This window comes from Poecilia mexicana, unplaced genomic scaffold (genome assembly GCF_051168715.1).
Source record: "Poecilia mexicana isolate PSO_F unplaced genomic scaffold, ASM5116871v1 scaffold_7, whole genome shotgun sequence".
Classification (NCBI taxonomy): Eukaryota; Metazoa; Chordata; class Actinopteri; order Cyprinodontiformes; family Poeciliidae; genus Poecilia; species Poecilia mexicana.
Genome location: NW_028263376.1, coordinates 21,164,308 through 21,187,484, shown reverse-complemented (window position 1 = coordinate 21,187,484; position 23,177 = coordinate 21,164,308). Strand labels below are relative to the sequence as shown.

Here is a 23,177-nt window from a genome sequence, read left to right as displayed (position 1 = left end):
AAAATTATTGTGAGACTTATGAATGTCCCAGACAGTTACTTTGTTTAAAGCAAAGTTTGTTATGTGATTTAACAATCTGTCAGTTATTCCTTAAGACTTGCGGTATTAGAAAATTACTTTTTAAAAGGACAAATTATTTGTTAATACATTTTTCTGATGAACACAGAACAACTTGGAGTTGTAGCTACATGTGGAATACTATTACCAATTTCACAAGCTGGTATTGCTATTCCAACTACTAGGAACATGATAAGTTTTATAAACAATTTACTGCAGTTTTAAGTCTTTCTATATCGTATATTATTCTATAAATATCCTATGTTGTTTGTAAAAAAAAAAAAAAAAAAAAAAGTTTTTATGTGACATAAACAGCAAGATAGGAAACTGTGTGAGAGGTTTAGGTATTATATAATTATAACTTATATTGCATTTCCGTCTCATTTAGATTTGATCTGGTGAAAAACCTATTGATCCTGGGAAGATGTTGCACCAAGTAAGTGAACACTGGCTCTTAATTATTTGTGTTTTCATTGCTTTAATCTGATTAAGGCTCGTGTTGGTATCGACTATCTGATTTGGCCATGTGCTTCTGTATTCATGGGGACAGCTTAGCTCAGACTGCTCAGTCTTCGCCTGACCTCTGACAGCTTTTAAATAGAAACGAAAGAGCCAAGAACCCCTGGGGTGCACAGGCGCCGGATGTTTTCCAATAACAGCTTATGGCTAAGGGAAACATTCTCTCCCCCATGTGGCAGTGCGATTTTATCACTTTTAACCGTCTGCCATTGCTGCTACTCTCACCCACTCTCTCTCCAGTTCTCAAATCCCCAAGGAGTTTTGACCTGATTCTGGGCTGTTAGTATCACCAGACCACTGGAGGAAATGTGATAGAAAAAGGGACCTTTGAGATGATAATTGAAACTTGAAGCGTGATATTTCTGTGTGTAACTCACCTCATTTTCATTTTGCCCTGATGACGACAGGTCAATCAGGGTCAGTTGAACCACAGTCTCCCAGACATTTGTGTGAGGGCCACGCGCTGTCACTTTAAACTGAACTGTCTCATCCAAGCCGGCTCCCTGTCCCTTGGCAAAGATGGATCCATCTGTCCGGATGTTGAAGACCGGGTCGGTGCTCTGGAAAACCACGGCTTCATTCCCCATGCAGTCGTCAAACTTCACTGTGGAGAGAATGATTTAAAAGAGTTTCATATGAATACCATCAAGGCAATGACAGTTGTAACATAAAAAATGGCACATATTTTGTTTGGTTTGGATGCAGCTTAAATTGCTGCAAAAAACTCCCCAAAAACCCCCCACCAAAAACAACAACCAAATATACTCGGTGAGAAGCAAAACATGAGAGAGTACTGGTAAGCACTGCATTGAATTATAACTTTAAGTCATAAGTCAAACCATTTCAAAGATTTGTCCTGTGTGTTACTAGTTGGAATTACATGAAGAAACAAATGGCATACATGCAGTGAACCCCCACCTATTTGCAGTCCAGTATTCACAGATTTACCTATTTGCGTTTTTAATGTAGAACATCACTCAAAATTATTTGTGGGAAATCCACCTTTTTGCAATGTTTTTTTTTTTGTTTTATAAAGCATATCTTGCATATTTGGAAAAAAAAAAAAAACTTTGGAAGCTAAACATGTCTAGCTGCATTGCTACTTGATATACTATTGGATGGCATTTGCAAAGCAGCCAACCAAGGAGTACTATTTATTCTTCTTGCCTCTGATTGGCCCGAAGAGCAGAATTAAGGAAGACTGCTGATAGTAGCTTCTGTGGTAGGACTTATACAGTTTCTAATGTTCATATTAACATATATTAAGGTCTATTTGGTGTTTTAAACTATTACACTATGTACTTACATGTGTTTTTAAAGTTGTTCTCAAGTATTTGTGAATATTAACCATTTGGGTGTGGCTGTGATTCCTAACCTCCACTGGGAGGTAAACTGTACACAGACTGTGCTTTCTCAGTGTTATTGAAAATAGATTGGAAAGTAAGTCTTAGAAAACTTGGCTTCCATCAGCCACCTCCACATTAATTAACAACTGATGTGCAAAAAGTCTTAAAATGAATAACACTTGTAATTTGAATATTTTTTAAGAGGAGGTGGAAGATTTGGGAACCTACACTACACCATATTTTGTTTTATGCTACATCAATAGCAGCTTTCTAAGTGGCATCCATTAAAACTTTTAACAAGCCACCTTCTACGAATGGGACATTATTTAGCACTTCTACAACAATTGACAAGATTAGAGCATACAGAGATGATTTCTCTTTCGGCAGTCTCTAGATCAGCCAGACTCTTGGGTCCTCTCATGCTTTTTGTTCTTGAGCTCAGTCCACAAGTTTTCAACAGGATTTATGTCTGGGAACTGAAAGAGTCGAAGAGGAGGGGGAGTTTGTGTCTGGTGGACCATTTCTCAGATATTTGGCAATATACTTCAAATAATTATCCTGGAGAAAGTCCCAGAGATGACTCATTTTCAGTTGTGTGGGAAAGTCTGACAAATTTTTGCATAAAATGTACTTCAGATGGCTTATGGCACCCTAGACTTTAACAAAGTTCTAAGGATCTTTAGAAGAGAAAACGGTCCACAACATCACAGATCACTCAGGATACCTAACAGAGTCAGAAAACAAACAAACAAACAAACAAACAGTAGTAAGATTTGGCACAAAAACAGCACCACATATCAAAAAAACACCTTACACAAAGTGAAAGAAGGTGTTGGCAGCATCACGCTTTTCTTTCTTTTTGCTTCTTTAAGTTAAGGTGAATGTCAGTTTTGGCCTGTTCAGCATCAGATATTTGCATTGAGATGAACTGAAAAATAACCAAATAAACAGGAAACTAATATTTCATATTGCTCAAGTCAGAGTTTGTTTTTACTGTAGACATGGGCAAGATTATCAGAGATGCCAGTAAATGTGGAGGGAGCTACACGTTCCTTGATATTTGCTGGTCATGTATACGTCTTCTCCATTTTGAACTGTTGTCGTTTTAGTCATGTTTTTCAGATACAAAAAACAAGTTATCTACTACAGTTGACAGTGTCAACTGTCATTTTGTAACCATTTTGACATCACTTTGGTAAAAAAAAAAAAAAAAAGATCTAATTCTAGACTTTTGTTAGAAGATACTGACAAGTATCCATCAGCAGGAAGTTTCTCACTTATTGTTATTTGATCAGAGGTTATGATTTCTCATATGTGAAAGAGAAACACAATCAATGTCATCTAACATCTTCAGAAAAATAAGTTACAGTTAAAATATATGTTGGAGACTCAATTTGCATGACTACATTACAAAACTACATTCTGAAGATAAATGATTTCTGTAGGGAACAAGGACAATTATAAGGAGCAATATGATCATCAAGGTGCTAAATCTCCTATGAAAATCTAAAATGTATAATAGTGGAGGAGTAAGAGGGAGACAGGTATTTTCTATTGTGACCTTCCATTCTCATTTACTTCTCCCTTGTGGCACCTGCAGCCTTCTAACTCCTCTCTCTTGAGGATTACAATGTCTAGACAACACATTGTAGGAACCCTGGGCTGAAAGACACGATTCACCTCTATATCTTCTCTTTTTCCCCTCCTACGCCTCCACCGCAGCTGAAACAAGGTTCCAATTACAGAAAGTGACTGTGAGTAAATCCGTCTTTTTGCTACATCTGGACCTAAAGAAGACTGTGATCATGTCAGAACCCTCCAGATGTCCAGGCAGCCACTCTAAACTCTGTCAGGTGGCACATCCATTCCCTGACAGCCTCTATCGACTGTAGTAGGTGCTACACAAGTGTGCTCTCCTAGACAGGTTTAGATAGGACATAAGGGATGGACTGCATTATCAAAAGCAGCACAAAAGCTTTTGTTTTTTCATAGGGTTCTGTTTCTGTTTGTGTTGCTGAGCAGGTTCACCCCGAACAAACCTCTAACTTGCCAGTTTCTGTTTGTCTCATTTGCTTTTCTTTTTGTTGAATCCAATTTTATTTCTCCCCTTTTCATTATATTTGCAGATTTTCAAAGATTAGATCTGGAAGGTAGAATTGACAATAACAAACACACCATTTGGCAAACATGTTTGACACAAATGGAGTTTTGGAAGGCTGCCTGAATATATTAACAATAGGGAGAAGTAAAAATGCAATCTCAAAGTGTTGATGCATACCTAAGTTGTGGTAGGCATGTTATAAAATACTAAAATACGAGTAAAATCACACACAGACACACATTTAAGACAGGCCTGTAGTAGTATGTTGGCCTTTCTCTCCCTGTCCACCAATTACTGTTTCTTCTTTTTTCTAAGCTAGGCACACAGCCAACAGTGCAGCACTATTGCAGCTATGACTGCTAGAGGCCTGCAGGCTGAGTCTACTCACATAGGGAATAGCTAATTTAGAGGTCAAACTAAGATGTGAATTCCTTAGTCTTCATGTTTTCCTGAAACATCACAAAACAACACAAATGGGGAAAAAAAAAAAGAAAAAATATATATGTATTAACTAAAATCCTTGTGGCATTAGTGTTGCTAGAAAATGTAAATTAAAAATTCTCCTCTCTCCTGTGTTTAATTCTCCTGCGGTCTTAAAAGACGGGGACATTTAGGCCCCACTATTTTTTTTACTCTGGATCGCACAGAAAATGTGAAAAATTTATATTCAGTTCTTGCCACCAATTATCAATTGGATTAATGTTTCAACATCAACTGGACATGACTTTGTCCTAATCATTCCTTGAGGCTCCGGTAGCCTCAAATATGCTTCCCGTTATTTTTGACTAGTTTTCGCGTTCCTTTTGAAGACGGGCAATCCTTTTGCTAACCAGTGAAAATGTTAGTTATCTATTACATATAGCTTTTTCAAAGTAACCCCAGAAGTTAGGTTTTATAATAATAATAATAAGTATAAGAATAAGAAGAATAAGAATAAGAAGAAGAAGAAGAATAAGAATAAGAAGAAGAAGAAGAAGAAAACAAATGCAATATACTACAACAGATGAAAGCAAAATACAGTGAAAACTACTATAAATACAGAGCATATAGTCCTAAACAGATGAGTTTTAAGTCTTGATTTCAAAAGAACAGAGTCAATTTTCCGGATGTTTCATAGTATAAAGATCCAGAGTTTGGGGGCAGAACAAGTGAAAGTGATGTCTTAGAGTGTTTGCAGTTGTGTTATACTCATACCAATTTCGAATGATGGATTGAAGTGCTCCAGGCGGTGTTCAAAACTTGCAATGCATTTTATCACCTAACCTTGCTTTAAACTTCTTTATAGCGATAACCCTGACCTGTCTGGTATTTTACTTTGTCTTTGTGATGGTAGTCTTTTTTTTTTTTACCGAAGTTATATAAAATACCTCTGAGACCTTCTAAGAATAGCTGCATTCATACTGTGATAAACTTTCATACCAGCAGACATCTGCAACTGGTTGAAGTGGATTTTATCCAATTGTATACAAGTAAAATGGACAGAACTCTGTGCAATTTTGTAGTTTTATTTGCAAAAAAAAAAAAAAATAATAATAATAATAATAATAATAATAATAAATCCCAGGACAATTACGCAATCTTTTGACAAGTACCCACTACTTTGTATTGGTCTGTTCTATAATATACCAGTAAAATTAAAGTTTGTGGTCATAATGTGAAAAAACATAGAAAATAACAGGTATCGATATTTTTTTTACAACACGTTATAACATCCTACACAGCCACATTATCATATTCCATCCTGAAATTGTTCATACTGGTTTATCTATCAAACATAAACCTCAACATATTGAAGGTTACACACTGTGCTATCCCAGTTCTAGATTGAATGAGATGGATGAATGAGACCTGAAAGCTGTTGGTGAGCCAGAAAATAATAAAAGATACCTAAAGATGGGATCACTCCTTTGAAGATGTTTAATTAAATTTACTTATCCATTTTAAAAAAAGTATTGCAAAACATAAATATGATGAAGTTCAGCATTAAACTTTTTTTTTTGCGTTTTATCTAAAATGGCAAGCACAACACATCTGTAAACAAGCAGCTCTTTCAAGAAAAATCTGTAAAAGCCTAACTCAATAAGTCAATAAAAACCGAAGCAAGATGTAACTGTAGGTGGTAAGTGTAATCACTCTCGGTTTGTGTGCGTAGGCATTTATTTTCGGTGATTGCCTGCATGTCTTAACAGTGACAAGCTGAACTAACTGCACCAATACCCACACACAAATGGAGTGACAGGCTGCGCCATGGAGTACCCAGAGGGTCTTGTTCCTGCACCAATTAAAGAAAAAGACAGTGCCAACTTTGCTCGTCCAACAGCACACACACATATACATGCACACAAACACAAACACTAACACAGAGACCTCCGATAGATCTTCTTTCACTCAGTTGGGTCAATACTGCTATAAGGGAGATTATAAAAATCGGCCAACAACAAAGCAATGAAGCCCAACGGCGCAGTGCTGCACATTAACAAGTTGTCTAAAGCAGTGGGCCCTGGGTGTGCATTGATCTGGCAAATAAGACAGACACCCCAGTGTGCCAAACAGCTAGCCAAGCACTTCTCCATTGTCTAGTCAATGAGAACAGTCACCCTCTGAAATGTGGAAAATTCTACCAGTACGGGGTGCCACGGTGAGGGAACAAAGTCTATAATTTCTTCATCATGATTGTTCCCAAAGCTGTAAAATAACAGTTTTTGTGATGCTTGAATGATATTCTAAATTAAAGCAGCCCAACTTCATCTTTTTTTTTCCCACCTCTCTAATTAAAGTGCTCCTGATCTCACAACAAGGGAAGGACAAGAAGGAGAGGAACGGGGAGACGTGACCTTCTCACGATGTTCTTTAGACAGCCTGAAAGGAAGTGGCTGACAAGTGTTGAAAAGGAAGTGAGAAGAGAAAAGAGTCACGAGAGAGGGAAAGTTGAGGAGTGACAGGAAGAAGAAGGTGAGAGGAGAGAGGGGGTTAGGGGGATGGGCTGAAAGAGAGATAGTTGAGAGGACGGAGAGCATGCGGAGGTGGCAATCAGAGAGAGTGCGATGAAAGAAAGAACATTAAAGATGAAGAAAGAAATAAAAAAGAGATTGTGGGCAGATTGTGGTTGCAAAAGAAATATCTCCCGAGGCAGCACTGTTTATAGCGGCGGTCGTTCGGATTGTTCAAAGAGCGCTGGACTGAATGCATCAGATGTCACTCTGCCCTACAAAACAGAGAAGGAAACACTTTTATGGGCACTGGATCAACCTAATATCTGTTACAATCAGGCTCATTGTGAGCAAGAGGAGGATGATGTGGGAGGACGAGAAAGCTGATGAAGGCGAGGAGGTGAGGTGGAGGTGGTGGCTGGGGAAGGCTGCGGATGGAGGCCTGGCATCGGGCTCCTGGCTCAGTGAACTGGCTCTCTCTCTCACACATCCACATTGGAATGGATGGGATGCTCAGATGGCTGTTTAAACAGGTTAATTGGGCTGGCCTCCCGAGAGATCGGGACAGATGGATGGAAGGATAGAATGAGAGAGGAGAGGAAGAGAGAGCAAAAGAGCAGCAAAGGGAGAGTGACAGAGCTCTGAGAGAACTGGGGGGGAGAGGAAAAAAAAAAAAAAAAAAAAACGAGGGTCGGAAGCAGCGACGGACAGAGAGAGACGAGTGTGGCCACTGATCACAGGCACTGCAGGGAGTGTGCAGTCTAATCAGAGCAGTGTGGAGCTGTGCAGCGAGCTCGGCGCTCAGCAACAGACTACACAGAGCCAGGTCCGCTGTCCACCACTGATAGACTATGAAGGGGGAACAAATTTGTGATGGAAGGCTGTTTACTGCCATGTTAGGAGCCCATTGGGGAGTACGATTCACTGAAGCCAATCATAAAGAGGTGCTCATCTCTCAGTCCTTCCAAGAAACATTAAAAAAGGGACGATGGTGGTCATCAGCTCCCACAGTAAAAAATACTCCCACTGTAGAAGCAGACAAGCACAAAAATTACATTTAAACTACAAATAAATGTTGTAGTTTAAATACTATTTCACACTAGGTTTATAAATAATAACACTAGTAGTTGTACTTTGCAAAAATTCCAATTTATTAAATGTTTTATCCACTAATCCACCCAATTGTCTCATGTTTATTGCTGATACTGTTAGTAACTGTGATGCATTTTAATTTATTTTAAGGTTATTCCAGGATAGCAATGTTAGCTGTTGATTGTTTTACAATAAAAAAAGCATGAACCAGACACTAGGCTCTTTCAAACTTTGAATTATCTTCGACTACAAAGCACAAGAAACGCATCAAAGCAAACTACACCACAAAAAAAACAACAAAACAACAAAAAAACATATTATACGTTACACTTATTCTTCAGTCAAATTTGTACACCTGCTTCAGAGCAATATTCCAAATCTGCTTGATTTGGTTCAATTATCAGACTGTTTTATGGTTTTAGTTATTTTCTTTTTCTCCAAGTCCAAATACAATAGGAAGGTTCACAGAATTACAAGCTGCAGCCACGTTTGTTAAATACGAAGCGACAACAAAATCTAAATGAGATTTTTGAACACATTGCTGTTTTCTTTACTCAGAGGCAAAAGAGTAAAGTTCTCTTAGCAAAAATGAAATTACATTAAAAGAAGAACCTCTGAGGAGACACGTCAGGCAAGCAAATAAATGTTCAATATGTGTGAAAATGAGAAAAACACTTTCCTCTTAAAAACAGTAAATGTATTCTGTGAACTCATCATATTCTGAATGTAATTATGAAACAAACCGCTACACCTCCGCAGCGTTGTTTGCACAATATGCTCAGTACTGCTGAGGCAGAGTGCACATCTCTTAAAGAAAACGCAGCGATGTCTGTGTCCGGAAAATGGATGGACCGCCGTGTCTTATGTAAAATTAAATAGCTTTACTCAGTGTTTTGTTTGGCTGCACATCGATACGCTTTACTTCACCGCTCCACTGTCAAAATATCCAAAGTGTCAGCATAAAATATTAGACTCTTGGTCTGCTGTTTCTGCATTAAACTTTAACGCAGCCAAGAATTTGATACAAGAACGGACCCAAGGCAAACATCATTTATTTGGTGTGTGGATGCCCAGAATAAATGTAGAGTCATGCAAACATATACAGAAGTCACAAAGTATTTTTTTTATTGTAAATAAACCAGTAATCAAAATAACATCTCCAAGTAAAGTAGAAAAGCATTGTGATATTTAGAGTGTTGTTTTTAATGTGTTTTGTGGCTACATCTCGGAATGAGTGTGATTATTGCTTTAATTAAGAGTTATTCACTTTAAATTGTGCTGGACACTTTAATTTGCAAGGATTAAGTGATATCAAAAGAGTTAGCAGGAATTCTGCCATTATCCTAATTAAGATGAGTCTACAAGTCACACTTAGTGGGTGAGGAGAAAACTCATGTAAAGTTAATCACTAAGCTTCCCTGACCCATTCTGGCCTTTGTGAAACTAAAGTGAGGTTTGTTGGCTCATCAAGGGTCTCCTTCCCTGAGTTGTGGAAGTTTAGCTATTAGATGAGTTTAACTGGTGGATTTTTTTGCATTGAAAATGTATTTTGAACCACAAATTTATGCTTAAATATTTTATTTATGTTTTTTGTACATCTAAAGGACCATGAATTTTCTTTGAGGAACATCTTGCATTTAGGTATGAAATGGATTGAGACACTCTCCGACTCAGCTATGCTTTGATCTAAAACCATTTCACTGTACTTCAGGTTGTATGTTTAGGGTTGCTTCCTTCCTTGACCCTTTATAGTCTTTTACAGCCTCATGATTTCTGATTGCTTCCAGGATTGCCCTGCATCTAGTTTAAACATGCCTCCTTCCAGCCCTGGCCAGATTACATGTCCCTAATGACAAAAGAAATCCCCCAGCATAATGCTTTACAGTTGGTATGGCATGTTCAGGATGTCACACATCATATTTTGTATGCCAAAAAGTTCCCCTTTTGGCTCACCTGACCCTGGCACCTTTTTCCACAAGTTGGCTGCGTCTATTTTCCGGGTTGTTGCAAACTTTCAATAGGACTTTTATATCTTTCTATCAATAATGGCTTTCTTTATGCCATTCTTTTATAAAAGTCAAATTTATGGTCCTGTAAACAGATTCTCCCATCTGAGCTGCAGATCTTCTCAAATCCTCCAGAGTTGCCATAAGCCTCTCACCTCCCTGCTCGGCTTGTCAGTTTAGGTACAGTTGAGCTAAACTATTTTCACTTTCAGTTGATGGGTTGAAGATGTGAGATGCAATATTCTCACAAAGAATAAAGTGAGGCCGGTTGACTCGCTTTAATCTTCAGCAAAGTTCAAGGGGTATAAACACTCTAGCAGTGCACTTTCATACTGAAATCATATTTGCATCCATGCTTTTTTTAACATCCCATTCCCTTTCTTCACATTCAAACTGAAGGATATACATAAGAAAAGTATGGCTGACATAAAGTTAAAGAGAGTGAAAGGAAAAGTCCGATAGGAACTGAAGACTTCTAACAATTAGAGTTTTTTTTAGTGGTTATTAATTAAGAAGGCTGAGGGAGAAAAAGAGATCTGGCTGCATGAAACCACTCCCAGAGAGAGAAAAGTCACTGCTGTGAAAAAAAAAAATTGCAGTGCTCATGTCTTCTATACTGGATGTCGAGTGAAGTTGTGAAGGAGCACACAAATGCACACAGACACATAGTTAACACAGCCAAAAGCTATTTACACAGCAAACCACAGCCTATTTCCTTACACTCTTTCCCTCACACCAGACATTTGGCCTTTTACCCTTCCATTCTGTGGTTGTGGTTCAGTGCGTTTTCTGGATCAATAACCTACAAATTCAATGATGGATTTGATACATACAGTATAGATTACAGTTCCCTAGAGACTTGGCCCAGATTCTGTATCACTGTGTACTACTGCAACACCTAAAGCCCTGCAGCAAGAGATCTGATACAGACTGACCACGAGGACTGAGCTCAGCAGGAGGAGGAGGATTGCGGCAGGCAGAGTTGAGAATGTGTATGTTTGTGCAAAAAGGCCTGGCGTCTGCAAGACTGTTCATGGCTTGCAAGAATGAAAGATGATGTTAAATGAGGCTGGGGGGGGGGAGGCGGCAAACCAATGAGGGCTTGTGACTGTCTTGTTGTTGGGATTCTACAGTTTCCCTGTATGGTTTGTTTTGTTTTATGGTGTATAGATACATAACTCATGCAGGCATTTTTGGGTGGAAAGATATTCTACCAGAAACTACAGGTCTGTTAATGCCTTATAAATATGTCCGACTCATCACTAAACCAATGTTCACTTTGCCTAATAGCAAAATCTTTGGAGTATTTTTAGTCGGGGGGAGGGGGGGGTAAGAAAATTCTCCACCTCTGCTAATGTTTTCTACATACATAGTAGTGATGACATGTTTGCTTAGTTATGCTTTACAAGACTTTGCACCAATTTGTGAAATGCAGATATATCTACAGGCGATTTGTTTGATCATCTGCCAGCTAGATTGATTAAACTCAACATCTTAGCTTTTTGAACTTTTCTTTTTTGCTTGCATCATTCCCTTTCACTGAAATGTAACACTACATTCCAGAACCACTTCCCTCTGCCTGTAGAGTTGCTCATCCTAATCAAAGCAAAAAAAAAAAAAAATTGTGAACAGGTTTTTTTTTTTTTTTGCAAAGCTTTTTTTAAGAGAAAGTCCATTTTTATTTGCCCACTGCATGTGCTGAGTCTAGATTTCAAAACATAATCATAAAACTGAAAGATTGCATATTTAATTTAGCTCCGCAGACTCAGCTCTGTTAGGGATAGAATGATGCTTGTCTAGTTGTGGAGAACATGAATTATTTGCTAAAACACATCTTAAGATTTTATGTTGATGTTTCTGTAGCCTACAGAGACATTCAGTTTTTTCTTGAAGTTTAATGCCGTCCATTTACATCTTTATGGCGATGATATGCAGTTTTATGTTTCTGTTTTGCCAGTAGAAAGTCCCCATTATGAGGTTCAGAGGGTTTTTCAAGCAGTGAATGCCATTCAATTTTCCTCTCCAAAATTTCAAAAAGATGGAGACACTTTTATCTTTCATCTTTATTTCATTATGTGAAAGTAAAAAAAAGTTAGATTTTTTTTAGCCGACATTAAAAGCATTTTTTGTATTTCATTTAAAACCATTGACATAATTCTTTCAATACATTAAACAGTTTACATTTTTACAGCAACTACTTCCTCAAAATGTGTTTTCTCTCTCAACCTCACATGGAAGAGTTAAATTACTAAAATAAATCTATACTATTTTCTGTGTGAGTATTTAGTATTTAGAAGATGTGAAATAAATTGGGGGAAAAAAGACCTATGAAGGAAGCTAAAGGAAAGATTATTTATCTATATAGCAGGAAGAGTTTGAAAGACACAAACATTTTAAATATGTTTATGAAAAACTGAACTAAATAATCAGCAAATCAACGAACTGCATGCCTGCTATTTTTTCCACCTTACATGTCAGCAATTTAGAACATGATCTCACAACAACCATTTAAAGGTCATTTTGTAGCTTAAAATAAAAAGAGATTTACTCTTTTTTATTTGTTTTATCTTCATCTCTACCTGGCTATGTCTCTACAGGCTCCTTTCTTTTTTGGGTTTTGCCCCCCATATACAAAAAAGAATGGAAATGAAATTAAAATCAAGTGCGTCAAGTATAATATTGCAGTGTTTTACAAACCTAGTCATAATGGCAGCTTATCCTGATGTGACTGTGATGTTTACACTTATGATCCACTGCAATCAATTATCTTAACAGGTCACCACCTGGCCCTTTGGCATGAATCTAATCTTACATTCCTACTCTAAGAGCACACATTTCCAATTTAAAAGCAAGATTCCTTATGTATTTAAGTTTCCTCGCTCCAAGACCAAGTATCACATTCATGCTGGATAATAAAGTCCTTCAATCTCAGCGCAGAAACAAAAGTTTGGGACAAAGTGAATCACAGTTGTGAGCGAGCAGACTTTTTAAAAAGAGTGAAAGCAGCATTTTGGGAGTATATTGATATAAATCCTGCTCTTATATTGAATATTTGCTGTTAGATCCTGAAAGTGGGATTCTTCCATTCAATCTGGTCACTTAAAAGCCAGAATCTGTACATGTGTTTTTGTTTTTCATCCTTTTGAAACTGAGATATGTCAGCATACTCTATATAATCTCTTACCCAGCCTCAGTTCACAACCCCAAACCTTACATCACTCTGTGCTGTGTCAAAGACAGGAGAACAAATGCAGATATGCCAAAGAAAAACACATCTTAGTGCATAAAAAACAAATAATTTAACATAGCTTTCATTTGAGCATTTGTCTGCAAGCATCAAATATACTTGTAAAAAAAAAAAATTATTTTCATATTGTTTTCTCAACCATTTCCAAGGAAGCAAACAGCACAAAATTGCTTTCTTCAACTGCTGGAGGAAATACAGGCTGTATTTCTCAAATCTAATCAACATCTCTCCATCAAAACTTTAACAAAAGCTTCTATTTTCCAATTTTAGAGGTCAGAGCATAGACCAGAGCACTCCCTCTAGCCTTTAAACCGTAGAAAAAAATAGATGTAATTACACATTCTGAGTGGAGGATAAGAAAACTGGTTTACAGTACTATGGTTATTTATTACTTCTTTTTTTCTTCTGAAAGACGGCAATCATTCTACAGTCCCAGAAAAACACAAGCTGTTAGTGAAACTGGCAATTAATGCGTCTGATGTCTCAGAAAGTTGTAAAACAGGTGAATGGCTAAATAAGTGGCGCGAATCCAAGAAAAATGCAAAGGCCAGGAATATACAGAAGTGGGGATTTTTTGTTGCCTGTCATTTTGAATGATGGGGTCCAAAAAAATCAGTTGTGATCTATTTACCTGTTTTTTTATGATAATAAATAAAAATTCCATTACCTTTATTTTCATGCATTTTACTTAACATTTAAACTGAACAGATATTTCACATCAACCAGAAGGTGATGGTTGATGTGAGTTATATGTCTTCTACTGCGGTGACATAGAAATTTGTCTCTGCAATAGGAGAAATAAAAAAACTGGACAGACAAATTTTCATGGATATCTCTTAATATTGAATAGAATATAATAAAATAGAAAATAAACCCTCTTTATTATCCTGCAAAGTTGAAATTCAGATGTAACAGCAGTAGCAGATTTTTAGTTTAAAACAAAACGTTCTTTAAGTATTAAAATCCTGCAGCAGTGGCTAAGTTGCAATGGTTTGGAACCGTAGTGGCAACAGACACGCTCCAAAGCCTCCTGCCTATAGCTGTTCAATGAGCTGTCAGCTCCTGAATTGCAAGATGCATTCAGTTTTGTGTCTAGATCTGAGATGACACTCGGATGTTCTGAAGGGAAGCATTATTTGATTGATTTAGGCACCTTTGCAATGTACTCCATACATAATGATGAAAATGTCTGCAGAACTCCATGAGTGAGTGTGATGCCACAGAACTTGGTGTCTTGAAAGGCCTTGTAGATTTTTTTTTCTCTCCGCCTTACCACCTTATTAAGTCTTTCAGGGTGACCACAGTCATTCTCACAATGGGTGAGATGGACGAGATGTTGTCATCTTCTCTTTGGAAGATAAAGTTCATGTGGTTCACAACGTCCAATCGTCACTCGAGTGAGTGAGACCAGTTATCGTTTAAGATTGAAAGTGTTTTTTGATGCACTTAGCTACCAGACAGTTTTTCATAGCTTCCGCCTCCCCCAACGCCGACCAATAGGTGACCAATTAGTTCATCAAACGTGTTAGTATATCCATTCAGACTGTGAGAAAATTAGGAATTTGCCCTGAGAAATGCATATAATTGGAACACCTGACAATGAAGTCTTAACTGTCTGCAGACGGTGTGTACAGAGTTTGTGCAGCTCACAGAATACACACAGTATGCCGCGAGAGCATCACCTCTTCAAAACAGATGATCAAGCAATCACATATATTTCAGAGAAAGACATTGTTGCAAGCAATGTCATTTTTTTAATGTATGCTGGGATAACCTTGAGTGCAGCTATTTATTCTTTAATCCAGCAGGTTAAAAGTGTGGAGCACTTTCTCAAATTGGCCATGTGTTGTATGTGCTGTGTGCCAACAGAAACAGCCTCAAAAATATGTGTGTGTAGGTGTCTGTGTTTGTGTGTGTGTAATAAAGAGGTAAATATGCACACAAATGTCAGTGTACATTAAATACGTGTGTGTTGATGGTATGTTGTGTGTGTGCGTGCGTGTGCGTGTGTGTGTATGTGTAAGGAAAAATAAATGAGCACTGCTAGCAGGTTCCTTTAACAAGTCTTGTTAATGAGAAGATTCTTGAGAGTTTTTTGGCTAAGAGAAACTAGAGGCTGTAATCATCTGCTCAAACTGGAAGATACCACGCAGGCTGCAAAAAGGCAAAGGACTGTACAATTAGACCACGCCATCTGCAAAAGAAGATGTAATGGAGTTGAAAATGAGCCAAAAAACCCACCCAGTCATAGGATAAAGACTATTTTAATGACTACCAAGACAGCCAAATGCAACTGATTAAATAATCATCTGCAAATGTGATCACCTCTTTGAAAGCAAATACTTGAAGGTGTGTTTACGCAGCGCTAAGGAGGACGCAAAAATGCAGTAATTTATGTCAATACTGAACAAGTATTGACTGAATGTAAAGGAAAATGTTTACTTGTCAGAAGTCTGTTTAAAATGCCCTATTTTAGTTGACCAATCTTTACAACAAGATGGACTAATGCAAGCTAATTGTGGAAATAGACTTGGTGTTTTCTGTGGACCTGTGCCCACTGCAAAAGCTATGTTTGTACTAAAATAAAAAAAAATTGTGGCTTTCTGAAGTCAGAACAGCCTTAGGCAAACATTCCTTAGTGATGTGCAACATTGTAGCAAAGTCAAAGCTTGCCAGTGGCAGGTTGTCCCCAAAGGGTGTGTGACAGATTCATTTCTCATCGTTAAAATGATTTACAGAAATGACAATAATGTCATATTTAACTGGCAATTTGTAAATCCAACAAACATGATTATTCCAACATCTTAATCTGTCAAAGTTTTATTAATTTGTTTTAACTGAAAACGTGTGAGCTGTATTTCTGTTGATGAGTGCCAAGCAATGACTTTGTGTATGTGTACATGCAACGGTGCAGTTGTGCACAGCTTCCCTACCATTGACTCACCTGACCCTAGTTTAGTGAGTAAAAGCCAACTGGCTCCTTATGAAGCTTGGAAAAATAACAAACCAAGTCCAGGGGTTTAAAAATGCATCACTATCTTTGCTGTGTAGCATTACGATGATTCATCTTCACAAAACTGCAAAAGCTTGTGATAATCCATTTAGCTAATCCCTACACGCTTTGGGCAAACAAATATATGGAGTGAAGGGGTGGTTCTGTCTCCCTGGGGGGAAATGGTTAACAGTGGGTAAGATATGGTCAAACTGATTTTTTTTTTTGGTTTTTGAAACAATTTATAATTTATGTAAGTAACATATATGATTAAATTAAACTAAAATGACGGCAATTGTACAGAAATTTGGTCTGGTTACTACTTGGGCCATTATAAAGTGTTTAAATATTTGTCAGTCTTAACCAACAATAAGACCATGTTGTATGTTATGAAATTATTAAATAAAGCTTTGGATATTTTCCCCATTCTCTTAATTGCTCACTTTATATTCAATTACTAATAAGCCATTAAAAAAATACATCCAGACCTGTAATTGGTACATATAGAGGTTGTTACAATAATTGCATTTTGATACATTATGCAGGTAGACAAAACATAAAAAATATCAGATAAAGTGAGGTAAAGAGAAGAAAGAATTGTCAACAACCTAAAAGTAAAAACGTGTAAGGCTTGCAGCAAAAATGGCTAGGTGAGTAAAACCAAATGAATTGCACAATTTTAATATGTTGACACATTGAAGGGACTCATTTGCTTATTGGGGCCTGCAATTCAATGCATGGAAGGCACCTGTTATTCTACTGTAAACTGAATATCTCTTTATTATTGGGGCCTGCCATGGCAATGCATACGGAGAGCAGTGCAATGCATGGAAGGCCATTATTCTACACCTCAAAATAACTGCTGCTTCCTTTCACCAATAATGTGGGTCATACCACTGCGTTCCCCCTCACTATATATATATATATATATATATATATATATATATATATATATATATATATATATATATACTGTATATATACAGGTGCTGGTCATAAAATTAGAATATTGTGATAAAGTTCATTATTTTCCATAATGTCATGATACAAATTAAATTGTCATATATTTTAGATTCATTGCACACCAACTGAAATATTTCAGGTCTTTTATTGTTTTAATTTTGATGATTTTGGCAAACAGCTCATGAAAACCCAAAATCCCTGTCTCAAAAAATTAGAATATTATGAAAAGGTTCTCTGAACGAGCAATAAAAATAATCATCTGAATCAACAAAGTAACTCTAAACACCTGAAAAAGATTCCTGAGGCCTTTAAAAACTCCCAACCTGGTTCATTACTCAAAACCGCAATCATGGGTCAGATTGCTGACCTGACTGCTGTCCAGAAGGCCATCACTGACATCCTCAAGCAAGAGGGTGAGAAACAGAAAGAAATTTCTGAACGAATCGGCTGTTTGCAGAGTGTTATATCAAGGCACCTCAGTGGGAAGTCAGTAGGAAGGAAAAAGTGTGGCAGAAAACGCTGCACAACGAGAAGAGGTGACCGGACCCTGAGGAAGATTGTGGAGAAGGGCCGATTCCAGACCAAATTAAATTTTCATCTCCATAAAACTTTTCAGCAGATGGAAGCATGAAGTGCTCCAAAATCTTCTGATAGCTGCTGCATTGACCTGCCCTTGATAAAACCCAGTGGACCAACACCAGCAGCTGACATGGCACCCAGACCATCACTGACTGTGGGTACTTGACACTGGACTTCTGGCATTTTGGCATTTCCTTCTCCCCAGTCTTCCTCCAGAGTCTGGCACTTTGATTTCCGAATGACATGCAAAGTTTGCTTTCATCCGAAAAAAGTACTTTGGACCACTGAACAACAGTGGTCCAAAGTGCTGCTTCTCTGTAGCCCAGGTCAGGCGCTTCTGCCGCTGTTTCTGGTTCAAAAGTGGCTTGACCTTTGACCTGGGGAATGCGGCACCTGTAGCCCATTTCCTGCACACGCCTGTGCACAGTGGCTCTGGATGTTTCTACTCCAGACTCAGTCCACTGCTTCCCCCAAGGTCTGGAATCGGCCCTTCTCCACAATCTTCCTCAGGGTCCGGTCACCTCTTCTCGTTGTGTAGCGTTTTCTGCCACACTTTTTCCTTCCTACTGACTTCCCACTGAGGTGCCTTGATATAACACTCTGCAAACAGCCGATTCGTTCAGAAATTTCTTTCTGTTTCTCACCCTCTTGCTTGAGGATGTCAGTGATGGCCTTCTGGACAGCAGTCAGGTCAGCAATCTGACCCATGATTGCGGTTTTGAGTAATGAACCAGGTTGGGAGTTTTTAAAGGCCTCAGGAATCTTTTTCAGGTGTTTAGAGTTACTTTGTTGATTCAGATGATTATTTTTATTGCTCGTTCAGAGAACCTTTTCATAATATTCTAATTTTTTGAGACAGGGATTTTGGGTTTTCATGAGCTGTTTGCCAAAATCATCAAAATTAAAACAATAAAAGACCTGAAATATTTCAGTTGGTGTGCAATGAATCTAAAATATATGACAATTTAATTTTTATCATGACATTATGGAAAATAATGAACTTTATCACAATATTCTAATTTTATGACCAGCACCTGTATATATATATATATATATATATATATATATATATATATATATATATATATATATATATATCTCAAACGTGTGGCTTTTTTGTGTCTGAGCACATAAGCAATATTTGAAAACAGGTTATGTTTTGTAAAAATAACATTACTGCCACAAAGTAAACATCAGATTTTTACTTTTGTGTTGAATGTCTGTTTTAAAATATATTTTCCAAAAAAAAAAAAATACATTTTCACTTTTCTAAACTATTTAACTGTAATTTTTTTTGCTTCTAAGCAGTATTTCAAAAGAGCTTATGTTTCATAAACAATAAGCAAAAAAACTAACTTATTTTAGTTTTTCTTAAAATAGGCTTTTTATCTACTTTTTTTATTTATTAGCCATGTTTAGCACACTGAATGGAGGGAGTCAATGTAAGACATCATGCTAGTGATACCCCACATGCCACTGGCAGCATTTAGGCTAACATGATCATTTTTGCTCATTTTAGCTTGTACACAAATTTAAGTAAGTCCATGTTACTCAACCTGCTTGTGACTCTCCACATGCTATTGTACATTGTGGCTTACATTAGCATTGATGCTAATATTTAGTATCAAAACGCTGGGTTCTAATCGACAAGCACACTTTGGCAGGCCGTTTAAATTTCTTCAGAAATTTTCTAGTTAAACTTCTTACTCTTAACTGCCATCCAGTACTTCTACTGTCTACATTACCACTCTTTTACCCATAGGCATAGCTTCATCTTTCCTAATAGAAAAATACTGCACACCAATCTGTGCTGTTTCTTGGTTGCAGAAGTTCACCTGGCTTTTTCTATTTATAAACATAGGATGCCACCAGTAGAGCAAATTTACACCCAAACTGACATCTTAAGGGAATATGGCCTACACAGATGGCTACAAGATCCCCTCATTAGTATCAGAGGGTGCTCTTCTCCCTGACAAGTAAGTCTTCACCATACCATTATCACAAAATAATAAGCATATAAATCCACTAATGGCTAAATATAAGTAACTGTGGTCCCAAGAGATTTGGTACACAAACCATATACAGGGAGAGATGTCTAGAGCCTTTTAAAGTTTTGTTCCAGAGTGGGCGTGAGGAATATACAAAGTAAACAAAAGACTTTAAAAGAGGAAATGATGGCTGAACAGTGTTTGATGAGAGCTCTTAGCCTGTAGCTATAGCACATTAGGCACAGATGAACCGCAGCCAGCTCCCACACTGTTAATGTGCAACACATTACAACTGCACAATGAGTTATGATTGCCATTAAAAAAAGCAAAGGATTTAGACTTCACAGCTGGATTTAAAGAGCTGTCACTGCTGAGGCCTGTCCTTCTCCCACTACCCACACCTACTGCACAAACACTATGCTGACCATCATTCCACCGGACTCACCTTGCCGAGAGATTTTATAGCCATCCAGAAATCATTTCCACTTTTGCAAATCCTCAAACATTTACGATTTTATCATTAACACTATAGCCTTTTAACAGTCATTTGAATTTAAAAGAAGTCTTTTCCATCATGACATGAATGTGTATGTATTAAAAACAATACAGGTGCATCTCGACTAATTAATTATCACTTAATCTACCGAAACTCCTATTGTATAGATCAATATACACAGAAAGGCATATTTCGAGCATGCATTTCTATTATTTGAATAATTAATCATTGGATGGTTTAACTGAAAACCAAAATGAGTTTCTCTGGAAATTCGAATGCCACATAAAACCAATAAAGATAATTTTGAGGCAAGTGAAAAGTATGTCTATGTGCATGTATTGAATGGCAACTGAATTGCCCATAAAGTTAGCAATAATAAAGTCATTGGCAATGTATTTTGCAGGTATTTTGGCAATTTGGGGAAGTGAAAAGTTCTGATAGGAAAACTAAATCAACATCCCCATAAAGCTCGTCAGGAGAGGAGAGCATGATTTCTCTAATATTTCCTGGTTGACGGCTTCACTAACTTTGGTCCTGATAACACCGAGTGGAAAACACTAGCAGGTGACATGACTCCCCAAATCATCGCTGTGCATCTTAAGCAACTATAATTCTGTTTCTCTGTTTCTCTAGGCTGTAAAACCTTGACTTTAAAATGAAAAGTAAAATTTACGACACAGAGCAACAGACCCAGTACTTTTACGCTTTAACTCAGCTAAAATATTTGTAACAATATTTCTGATGCTGAAGTACGATAACCCAAGGAATCAGACAGCTGCAGTTCATGTCCTCGATACAGCTGTCAATCTACAAACCTGTCTCTAAGGTCAATATATTTTGGTATAAGTGAAGTATTTACACTCATGAAAACGAATTACAACAGAGCTGTATTTTCATTTTGTAATCTGCATTCTGTGAAAGGGTTTTGCCTGTCATCTAAAAAATACTATTCTTGTTTCCCATTTTGCTTTGGCACCTTTTTCCTTCTATTGTTTTCCTTCCACCTATTTTTAATTCAGGTTTAAATCTTGGTTTCAGACCAGCCAACCTCATCTCGGTGGCTTTTTGTGGTCTACCCTCCTTGTAGAGGGTGTAAGTTGGACAACCACTAGGTGAGCAGTCTTTCCCATGATTGCTTAAGCCATAACATGGCCAGTTTGTATGGCTACAGTAATACTCAAATTTGATAAGAAACAGAATTTGTGGATTTATCTGTAAGCCGTAATAATCAAATTTAATTAAAAAAAACATCCTGGAACATATCAATTTGTCTCTATTTAATCCATCTGTAAGACTGAACTGAATTACTGCAATAAATGAACATTTTAATTACGCTCTAATTCGCTGAACATCACCTGTGCACAGCAAAGATGTCTGTTTAAATAAGATGTTTATCACTTTAGTCTGTTTTGATTGTGCCTTTGTGAACTCATGAACCTTTCGTTTTTTGGTTTTTTTTTTCCCCCCCATTCTTAGGGTTATTAAGTTCCCGTATCCAGCTTAATAATTGTGCTGTGCATATTTCTGACTTGCTATATGAGCAATATTTTGGAAGAGAAAAGGGGAAAAAAAAGAAGTGGAAATGGGCAGAATCACAAATGAAGCATCCTCTCTTCCGATCACTCTGTCTTTCTCGCCCACATGAGCTATATCTCCCTCTGGGGCCAGGACTCTAACTGTGAAATGAATGAGAGGCAAAGCGTGGGTAGACGCTAACACTAAGATAATGACGCCGTTTTGTCAGCCCTGGCCCGGAGCTCCATCTTTGTTGATAGCGGAGAGACATGGAAAGATAGCGCGACAGAAGAGAAATGCCTTGATTTTAAGCTAACAGTACCGCATTTCTCAAACACACAGGCATTTGTCATAGAAAGGACAATCTGAGTCAGATGTTTGACTTGCACAAAAAAAAAAAAAAAAACAGGACACAAGAACTATGTTCTGCTGAGAGTGTTAGTGTTCAAAAAGCAGAAAATCTTCTCACCATCTATGCCAGTGTCAGTGGGTGACAGAAGCAGACACTGTAAATAAAAAAAATAAAAAAAGTTTCTCTCCTAAACAATATGATTGGAGGTATTTGAACCAGTGAACAGGTTTTATCTTTTCTACCATGACAAAAAATGAAAACCAAATTTTGTTGTGATGTGAACTGTGAAAGGCTAACCAAAGGAATCCATCAAAGCAACGATTGAAACTCATTATCGCCGCTGTTTTACATCAGAAAAACAAACAAACACACTGCAAATATTAAATGTGTTCTCCACGGGTTAGACTGCGCCTCATTTATTTTGAGCCCTGCTGGAACATGATTTGTGTCTGCAGAAACCCATGCTGTGCATCCGATACCAAGCACTGCTTAGTTACGACTAAACCGGTGGTGACAACTGTTAATAGCACAGTCACGCAACCATCAGGAAGGGTGTGTTCCGGGGAAATTTATTTATTTTTTGAATAAACAGGATGAAAAAAAAAAAATCACGAAGTGTAAGACTTTGAAAACATGTAATTAGATCTGTGACAGCTGAGGACATTATTATTGTCAGCGGGGATGGAAAAGTCTGCATCGCATTAGACAAAAGCACATGTCTGGCTGGCACATATCATACACTCAATGACTGAGTTACAGATTTCACATCAGGCAAGCTGCGCATCAGCAGTTGGCATTATTATTCATGTTAGAAAAATGATGCTGCAGAGAAATGGAGGGAAAGTTTATTATTTGATCAATTACAAAATTTTGGGAGCACTCTCGCTGAGTGTTTAGGTCTTCTCTCTGTCACGACTGATTGCCATCTGAATAAAAGCACAATGAAAGACAAAAGTCCTGTCAGAGCTTCATTAGCCTCCTCATTAGGAAGCTG

At 37.5% G+C, this 23,177-nt stretch overlaps 1 protein-coding gene across 1 annotated transcript in view; it reads right to left on the bottom strand.

The window, feature by feature from the left end:
- Positions 1-23,177, bottom strand: part of LOC106918584 (cadherin-4-like) — a 254,435-nt gene that overhangs the window by 72,362 nt on the left and 158,896 nt on the right. The window contains exon 4 of the mRNA XM_088007230.1: positions 954-1,180. Coding sequence (XP_087863356.1) covers positions 954-1,180 — 227 coding nt within the window. The remainder of the gene's footprint in view (positions 1-953; positions 1,181-23,177) is intronic.